This window comes from Nicotiana tabacum, chromosome 14 (genome assembly GCF_000715075.1).
Source record: "Nicotiana tabacum cultivar K326 chromosome 14, ASM71507v2, whole genome shotgun sequence".
Classification (NCBI taxonomy): Eukaryota; Viridiplantae; Streptophyta; class Magnoliopsida; order Solanales; family Solanaceae; genus Nicotiana; species Nicotiana tabacum.
This window is the reverse complement of record NC_134093.1, coordinates 60,635,157-60,645,174: the sequence shown is the minus strand read 5'-3', so window position 1 is coordinate 60,645,174 and position 10,018 is coordinate 60,635,157. Positions and strand designations below refer to the sequence as shown.

At 38.0% G+C, this 10,018-nt stretch overlaps 1 protein-coding gene across 1 annotated transcript; it reads right to left on the bottom strand.

Annotated features, from left to right (window-relative positions):
* Window positions 1–4,188: 4,188 nt before the first annotated feature.
* LOC107808631 (small ribosomal subunit protein bS1c) lies at window positions 4,189–9,644 on the bottom strand. Its single transcript, XM_016633157.2, has 7 exons — window positions 9,032–9,644; window positions 8,231–8,506; window positions 8,061–8,141; window positions 5,814–6,095; window positions 5,623–5,733; window positions 5,445–5,531; window positions 4,189–4,481 (listed from the first exon to the last, which is right to left on the bottom strand). Exons 1-7 carry the CDS (start codon window positions 9,338–9,340, stop codon window positions 4,377–4,379), a joined length of 1,251 nt encoding a protein of 416 aa, XP_016488643.1. The 5' UTR covers window positions 9,341–9,644; the 3' UTR covers window positions 4,189–4,376.
* Between the last annotated feature and the right edge of the window lie 374 nt (window positions 9,645–10,018).

Here is a 10,018-nt window from a genome sequence, read left to right as displayed (position 1 = left end):
TAGCATTAGTTAAAACAGCCGCATTTGGGCATGACTCGAGTACATAAGTTTTTAGGCAAATCTATTTTCGAAGTCATTTTGAAACAGTTGAATCAAGGCTCATTCCATAACGTCTGTCACATCATTTCATTTTATTGGCACCATTGGCCACAAGTATAACTTTCATTATTGGCACGGTGGCCACACTTTATATCTTCAACTCACTTCTTTCACTTTCAAGCATCTTTATAGATTATCAACAATAATGCATTTCAAATCAAGATTTTAGGTACACATATGAGCAATTAAGAGTCTTAAGCACATCGAGTTTTTCTCACACAATTTGGCATCATAACTTTCATTTGAAACACTTCTCAAAGCCATAACATTTTAATACACATATCATTCGTGAACACATTCCCGAAGGATAACATAATGTGATAGGAACATTCGGAACACGTTTTGAACACATAACTTTCAACACTTTGTTTACTCGGGATAATCAAATTTAATAGGAACAACTTGGAACATGGGAATTAGGAACTTGAACCAACCATACTTGAAGCTTACGGGGACATTATGGAATTCGATTCTAAGAGAGAAGTTTAGCCAACATACCTTGTTTAAGCTTTTCTTAAGTTACTACAACGCCCCACACTTCTAGCAATAATAATCTATAGGAAGATAGCGAAAATCGGTTAATAATTAGAAGGATTTTCATGGTGTAACTCTCCTAGGAATTTTGTCAAACACCTAGCATGCAAGATAGACTACGAAGCCCTACAATGGTAATCCCTTACTCCCTCAACCAATTTCAACAAGAACTACCCAAAATGGTTTATTAACCCTACATACTACAAGATATTGGCACATGCATGGCCTAATTCCAATCCCACAATATACTTAGACCCTAAAATAACTTGCATAGGTGGTATAGGACAGGAACTTACCCGGATAGATGGTGGTCTAGTAAATGATTCCCTTGAATCTTCAAGATTGGGGAAAGGATTGATGATCAATACACTTGGGGCTCCTTCCTTCCTTTCTAAAGCACTCCCCTCTCTCCAAAATATGTGATTAACCCGGCAAAATAACTTCAATGTCATTTTATAAGAAATGGGGTCGGGTTATAAAATAGAAAAATGAACCCTCCGAACTCAGGTCTGCGATTGCAGAATGGACCGCATAACAGATATGCGGCCCGCAAAATAGGCCGTGAAATGATGCCAAGAACTGGGCTTGTCTAGACCGGTCTACGACAGGTATGCGGTCTGTAGACCACTTATGCGGCCGCAGAGTGGACCGCAGAATCGCCTAACGAAATTCTTCATGTCAAATCTGCGATGGAAAATGCGGACCGCGAAATGGATATGCGATCGCAGAATGGGCCGCAAAACGACCTTCAAAATTCAACCATTTTTCTGCTCAACTCCACGATGATTATGCGGCCCACAAAACGGTTCTGCGGTCGCGAAACAAACCGCATAATTGCCTTCTTCTGCCAAAAATTTTTATCAACTCCTCAGTGCATTCTTCAACCCAAAATGTCCGTACCGCCGCGGAGAGCTTGCGAGCCGCGAAGATTAACTACTACATTCGTACACATCACTCTACCTCAGCACCACAAAACCTTAAATTACTTGGCGAAACTTTATGGGGCCTTATATATACTCATACTGCACTTCTATATTTTTATACAGATACTAATCAGGGTACCAGCAAGATCCAGGTTAGTTCACTTGGAGACTCGAGGTAGAGCTGCTTGTTCGTCCGATGTGCCTTGAAGTCACTTCCCTCTTTTATTATTGTTTCCTTGTATTAGACAGTGATGTATTATTCAGACTTATGTCATATGATACTCTTTAGATATCATGACATCGTGACACCAGTTCGTAGGGCTTGTTTTGTTTATTTTCGCACGTGTTATGCCAGTTTTAGACTTATCTTATGATATTATCTCTATTAAGACTTATTTATGATTTTATGATGTTTAGACTTGTGGTATGTATGTTGGTTCACCTAGTAGGGGGATTACGTGCCATAACAACCTTGGCATTATTTGAGTCGTGACACTGACAAAGCTTAAATATGCACAGTATTAAGTTGAGATGGAGTACTAGGGATCTCTCTACACTATAGAAATAAGAGTGTCATCTTCATAAATCAAACGTGACACAGAAATTGAGTTACCAAGGTTCCGGCCTACTTTAAAGCCTTCCATTCGTTGCAGTTGCTTGGCTTTTCTGGTGTTTTGGTAAGACCCTCCATAACCAATATGAAGAGGAAAAGTGAAAGATGGTCTCTTTGCCTGAGTCCTTTTTGTGAGAAATGAAGATGCATGCCTTCCATTAACTAAATTGAGTATTTCACAATAGATATGCAGCATCACACATCCACCTGATTCATACTTCCCTAAGCCCATTTTTCTTAATATTATGAAGAGGTAAGAGAAATTAAGTGGGTCAAAAGCTTTTTCTATATCTAGAGTGAAAATGATACCGGATCCCCCACTCTTTTACTTTCAAACCCAACACTTCATTAGCTAATAGGGCAGCATCAACGACCTGCTTGTTCTTTATAAAGGCATTTTGATGACCGAAAATTACCTCTCTCGCCATTCTTTTGAGACTGTTGCTTGTAGTTTTGCTGAAATTCTAATATCGCTTTACCCTCAATGATTTCACTGTCCATTTCATAGTCAATCAATACAGTTGACCATTTTGTATGAACTAGAAATCTTCTGAAAGTATTTAGTGTTTCGCCCTGTTTGAGCCATAGACACCTAAATTTTTGCCTTCATAACACTTCTTCTGCCTTTGCTAGTTGCTGATTTCTGCAAGTTTAGTGATCTGGTTTTTTCCTCTTATGATTGAGGTTCCCCCTTTTATGCTTGTTGCGGTGATAATAATTCCTCAAGGGCCTTATTTCATCTTGTTTCAATTCTACCAAAAACAAGCCCGTCAGAAGCAACCTAAGTAGAAAGCCACCCTTCCAGAGTCTCGTCCATCATCTGCTTAGGTCTTCTTTATTTCAGGTTATGATATCCTAATTTAAAAACTTTAGTTTCTGCTTAAGATATAATCAGGAGTACCTTCTTACCATGTAACTCTGTCATCATTATTTTACCTTGTCCATGAAACCCTCAGCTTAGAATCACATGTTTTCAAGTTTAAAATATGAAGAGTTTCTTTCCCAATCTCCACTTTCCTGCATGATAGGACAGTAATCTGAGATAACCTTAGGAAGAACAAGCTGGTTCATAGCCCTGAAACTGTCGTTCCATTTAAGTGAAATCAAGAATCTATCTATCCTTGATTCTTATATTGAGTCCTCTCCCTTGGACCATGTGTAAGAGGCCCTATAAAGGAAGATCAACTCAGTTCCTGTTTTGTGTCTGAGAAGCTTTTCATTGCTTTAGACCTCCTCACACAGTTAAGCCCTCACTCTCAAACCTGCAAATATTCAAGTGTCTCCCAAGGAATTAATGATCATTCCATTGCTGCTAGCTCATGCCAAAGCTCTTCCCTTTTCTGATTAGTGTGTGGGCCATAGTCTTGTAAATCTCCATTGAAATTTCTCATGTGCTCCTTCCAACAAGCAAGATATTGAGTAAGATCATTACTGAATGTCTATGCAATTTCACTGACAATTATCCCATAATATGATGATTTCCCCTCTTGTGCCACTGACCTTTAATTCTGCCCCGTCAGCCCATCTTGTCCACCAAACTTGTCAAGCCAAAGTTGTTGACCGATCTTCAAATTTTGTTTCCCGTGAGCAGTAACTTGGTCCATTTAATATCTCAACAATTATAAGATACTAAACCAACTGTTGACATTGGGACTTCTCTACATACCATGGCATAAGAAGACAATCATTGTGTATTGAGGTGAGAATTCAGTATGTAAACTCAAACTACTTAATTTCCGTTATGTAAGTTTTTTGAAAGAAAATTTACATACTTATAAGCTACATGAAAATGTCCTTCAAGTCAAAAATTGCAGTCACAATATTCTCTTTAATTCTCCAACTTAGTGACCCATAAAGTAGAACATAAGGAGTATCAATTGTAATAAATCTCAGATCACGTGAAGTCTATTCCTCGGCATATATTTCACTCTATTTAGGTTTACAGTATTAAGACGATTCATCATATCGGGACATCATTCTTGCAACAGTAACAAAAATGCATGTATGCTTTAACAGTTATTGCTATTTAACAATGCTTCATTCTTAGCAAGAAGTGCAAGCCAAATTGTTTAGAATCATGGTAATAATACAATAGAATAATTGCCGAAGGAATACGTTTATCGTGAATGGTTCCTAAACCTACAAACAGCATTTATACAATTTCTGAAACAAAAAGGTCTAAAAGAAGCGGGTTGTCCATTTAGAATTCATAAATCTTCAGCTGGCGGAATCTCACTCAAATCCAGTCCATCCTCGGGTAGTTCAGAGGTCAGCGGGCCTAAAATCCCGTCAGAGTTCAGGGTCAATCCACTCTGAGAAGTTACAAAAAAAAAAAAAAAAAAGGAGACTTACACAAGTCAATACTCTCAGTCACATGCAATTATTTCAAGGCAAAGAATATGACGATAAATTCAGTTTTCAATTGAAGCATCAGAAGACCAATTAATTTATGACACTTTGTGTTTCTAGACGTTCTATAGCATTTGACATCATTTCACTAGCATTATTATTTTATACAAATTTCATAAGTTTCAAGAATTCTTATTCACTTCAAATTTAGAACTTTGATTTGATATGTTGACTATTAAACAGATTTGAAGTTTGTGCCCGATGAGATGGTATCAAATAAGATAGGATAGAGGTGATAGTAGTGAAATTCATAAGAAAGTTCAGCAATTTTTATATTAAAGCATAATACTTGGTTAGCTGAGCAAAGAAGATTGGTGGGCATGAGCAAAGAAGATATTAAAGGGAGACGATTAAGCTAGAACCGGACTTAAGTATCCTCATAACCAACAGCTTAAATTTTATCCTATATCCTTTATTATTCAAGGCTCCTCCCACTTGTATCCATTTTTCTTTCTTTTCTTTGTTCTATTATCCCCACTTCCGTATCACCCAATTCTAATCTTATCTCTTGATGTGGAAAGAAAGGGAGAGAGGGAATCCAGTTGCTTCTCTAATTTCTGCCTTCCAGTTATTGTCTTCAAATTTCTTGGGCTAACAATACTCAACTTTGCTGCTTCTTTTCCTTTTTCCTATTCTTTCTACTTCCTCAGCTTATATATATCCATATTTACACAGAGCGAACTTAATTGGCAGAGTTCTATTTCCACATAACTCAATAAGTTTATGTAAAGTCACTCCAAGGTATATAAATAATGTTGGCATGCTTCATATAAGATCAAATGGAGAAAAAGCTTTTCAAATAATAATATTTTACAATGCCTGTAAAATGAAACAATTTTCATATTAGTAAGACATAAGAAAAATACCTCAGGCTGGAACCTCAGCATATCTGCACGGGCCATGGCTTCAGCTTGGGCAATTCTCTGCCTGAATGTTTGGGCCATCTCCTCAGCCTGTGAAAACAAAACGTAGGAGAAATGCACAAACATGAAATGATGATTTACTACAAGTGCAGACAAATAAATAACATTTGGAAATACTTACTTTCTCAAAGACAAGCTTTGGATTGCGAATCATGTCACCAGGTGTAGGCTCTAGCTTCTTTGTTGAAAGGCTCACTCGACCTCTCTCACGATCATGGCTCAATATCATGACCTACAACAAGATTGAGCAGAAGATTAGAGATTTCTCCAGTCATCGAAAAACTTTTCCGAGCTTGAGATTTCTACACACACCTTGAGAGTGTCACCAGGCTGGAGGACTGTTGCAATATCAGAGACACGATCATGACTGATCTGACTCACATGAAGAAGGCCATTGATCCCACCAATGTCAATGAAGGCACCATATGGTTTCAAGCTCTGAACTGTTCCAAGAACGACTGAGCCTATTCCTAATTGTGCCTGACTATCAGCCATGGCCTTACGATTGCTGAGCACAAGTCTGGATTGCTCTTCATCAACCTCAACAAACTTCAGAGGAAGCTCCTTTTCCAAAAGTTCCTCTGCAGTTGATTTCTGAAATATTGAAAGAGATTTATTTATTTATTTTGATAAGGCAAATCAAAAGAGAGTTATGCATGGTGAGTTTCAAGTAATCATAGCAAATTTACTTTTGGAAACGCACCTAAGGGTGTGGCCTAGTGGTCAATGAAGTGGGTGAAAATCACAGGAGAACAAGGTTCAAATCCCAGCAAAGACTAAAAACACAAGGTGATTTTTTCATATATGCCTAAGGCTTGGTTGGTAGAGTAACCCCGTATCTGTGCCGGTGGAAGTTAGCATGTAACTCTGTGGAATAATTGAGGCACGTACAAGCAGGCCCATACACCACTGTTACCAAAACATTATTTTTGTAACAAGGAAAGACAAAGCTCCTAATCACCAAATTATACCCCATGGTTTGATTTCGAATTAAGAAGATAATTTCATAGGTGAAAAACGCCGAGGAGATAATGGATGCAAAACTAGAACTTATAGCTATTCAGTTATATTCTATCGTCTTTTAACTAACAAATCGCAAAAATGTCCCTCATATAGTAAAATCGCCAGCCATTTGGAAATTTTCTTGGTTCTCCTTGTAGGAGAAATTGAATATCGGCATAGATACTAATATGGTACAATTAACTAAATAAGTTTTCTAGTCGAGTATCAAATCTTACATGCAACTATAGAATATCTGTAAAATTACGACAAAAATTGCAAAAGTAGGCCTTGCAAGAAGTAAATTGCACTAATGATTGTTTAAACAAACAGATAGTAGACACAATATCCCATACTTGCAACCTTCCTTTTTATTCTCAACATGTGGATGTGAACTAAGTTGCTCGGACTCGGGTGCGGGTGTCCGATACGGGTGCGGATCTAGAGGTCAGATCCTTCATGATCTAAATTTAAAGATTCGGAGGTACGGATCCAGGTACGGATACGGGTGCAGAGATTCGGCTAAAAATAATTCAATTATTTAAAAATAGAGTTATAAAAATATGTCTAAATTATGAGACATTATGTGAAAAACTTACAAGGTATTCCGAGAAGGAGAAAATATTGAACAAGAGTAGAATTTTAGAAGGAGATAAAAGGAAAAGGACTGACATAGAAATTTATATATACAAGGTATTCCATTTTCTTCCATATCACCCTAACTTTTGATTTGTTTTCAAAAATCATTGTATCTGTCCCAAATTTCTCCGTTGATTTTGGTCAAAGTACCCAAAATCGGTTGACCAGATCCGACACGGATCCCACACCCATACCCACACCCACATCGTGTCGACACGGGTGCGGCACTGAAAGTGAAGAGTCCGAGCAACTTAGGATGTGAGTACCCCTAGGCCTCATAATACCGCTTATTTCAGTCAGCTCAAACAACTTAATGGTGGGTAAATCCCACTTTACATTTCTTTAGCTTGCCATTTAATAGCAGAAAAGAAGTATCAATCTATCTACCAAACAAAAGCTGGTCTCACTTTTGGGCTGATAAATGTGCTCTTTGTGAGAAGTTGAAACTTTGCGGCACAATAGAGTGAATCAGGCGATCACCACATGCAAATCTTAAATAAAGGACAGAAACTGCAACAGGCTATGAAAAGAGGCATCAGTCAGTAAAAATAAACAAAAAATGGCTGGATAGGTCAATCTGAAATATCTGTCAAGTCCAGACTCACTGTAAGAATCGTGTAGAATATTGCAGTTTTGGACATTTAGTTAGGAGATTAATTCGTTTTAATAGGATCCTTGTAAATTAGGTGACTTATCCTATTAGAATAGGGTAACAAGTCCTGTATAAGGAGCCACTTTTTATTGAGTTTCAATCAAATGACCAAGTAATTCTCTCTCTCTCTCTCTCTCTCTCTCTAACTCTCTCTCTCTCTCTCTCTCTCTCTCTCTCAGTATATGAGGTCTGGATGATGGAAGATCTACAAGAAACAGTCACAGCTTCACAAAATAGGTTATAGCTCATGTGGTGAATATACAACTAACCGTTGATATCTGCGAGAACGGAACAAAACCACGAAGCCCCTCCACCAGAGCCACCACTCCACCTTTATTTGCACCAACGACCTGCAAAATCATCCAAAGAACTAGACTTGACCATTGCTACAGGATTGAATGTGCTACTAAAGCATTGATGATTCAGGACAAGTGCATACCTTGCCTTTGACAACAACATCTTCAGCTTGTAGCTGCCTACATCGTTCCCATGCAAGGTCATATTGAATCGAACGCAAGCTCAAAACCAAACTATCATCAGCTTCATTTTCGCCAACCACCACAAACTCCTCACGCAAACCAGGATATATTCCGGCTTCCTCTACGTGCTTGATGGTGTGAAGTGAAGCCTCTCGTAAAGGCAAGTATGCAGATGATTTTGCAGTGATGTCAACTAGAGCTCCATTTGCATCCACAGAGAAAACTGTTCCTTTGACCTGGAAAGAAGATAAAATCCATTTGCTTCATCATTTGGTCAACTCCAGCTATAAGCGTCGAATCATAAATAATAACAGATTAATATGAAAGTTTCATGAAATTGTATACTAACATCAATTAATCCCAAACTAGTTGAGGTAGGATATTTAAATCCTTTGTATCCATTTCAAGCTATTATGAAATCATATACTTATCAGGTTAAAATAATTCCCCTGTTAACCCAAACCCCGTTAAGAATTGACCTTTAGCATCTCAAAATGTAACCCATTTTACAATTAAAAAACAAACAGCACTCAACTATTTCATTGTTTTCCCAATTAGTCCAAGACAGCATCAAGAATTTGATATGACAACAGATATAGCGTGCAATGAGCCAACCTTGGTACCAATTTAACTACATTGAAGCATTGTCTCAAAATGTGACCCAATTTACTATCATAAACTAATATATATCCTTTCAAGTTTTTCCTAATTAGTCCAAGAATCCATTTTTAAACACAAAAATGAAGAAGTTGGGAGCTAACCTTGGTACCAACTTCGGAGTCAAAATCATATTTTTCAAGGGCAGAGTGAAAATCTTCAACAGTAAAGGCAACACCTTCCAAAGGTGCAGTACGGCATCGCTCATAGGCATCCTCGAACATCTCCTTAAGCTTTTGTCTTTCTCTTGTTTGTGCATTTGTGACCACTGCTGCAGCTTGTGCTACTATTCTTGCTTTGTTAGCCTTATTCTGATGATTAATGGGATTCACCTTAAGCTTCTTGGATTGAAGCCTTGCTGTTGAAATTGGTGGGCATTTCAACCCTCCGAATTGTTGTGTCAAAGAAGCCATTTTGGCTACTGTGCTTAGAGGAAGTCAGGTAATGGATGAATAGTTAGTTACACACCATGGATTCTTTGCGCAGATAAGATAAAAGCGAAAGGAGGAGGAACAGAGGGTCCCACTTTTAGCTGGGCCTCTTAAGACTTGGGCTGCTTAATGAATTATTTCGCAGATTTCCAGTTTTAAAGCCGCTGTTTCGAATATAGCCAGCTTTTACAAAATAACCCCTATTCAGAAAAGGGACAGGCACTCCTCTCTTCTTCTTCTCTGTTTTCTCTGCATTTGTTCAACTTTTTCTATTTCTTATCCTTACGAGGAAGAGAGGGAATGGACATACAAGTGTATACGATAAAATTGGATAGCGACAATTGGACGAATGAGGAGATTACACGTGGAACTGGAGACTAGTGGGACGCGAGTCAGCAAATAACTGGCACCTGATGCAAGTATGTGACCAGCGCTGGATGAATCCCAAAGAACCGTTACGCATCCATCAATGACGGTTTTATTCTCATTCAAGAGAAGCTTGCTTTAGGGATTTTGTCTCCCTACATATGGCTATAAATAGGAGAATTAGCACCATTTTATAGGGGAAAATACTCTATACACAAAAAGCTATATTTTGCTCTCTAAAACATAAAGTCATTTACTTTCTTCTGCTCTTATTATTGATCGTACCTCTGCTAC

What these genes read in the sequence shown, in the direction of transcription:
- LOC107808631 (XM_016633157.2), bottom strand. Translation starts at nt 9,340, where the DNA reads ATGGCTTCTTTGACACAACAATTCGGAGGGTTGAAATGCCCACCAATT. An exon ending in ACTCCGAAGTTGGTACCAAG is followed by an intron (nt 8,507 to 9,031) that starts GTTAGCTCCCAA and finishes TCTTCTTTCCAG; the next exon opens with GTCAAAGGAACAGTTTTCTC. An exon ending in CAAAGCTTGTCTTTGAGAAA is followed by an intron (nt 5,532 to 5,622) that starts GTAAGTATTTCC and finishes TTGTTTTCACAG; the next exon opens with GCTGAGGAGATGGCCCAAAC.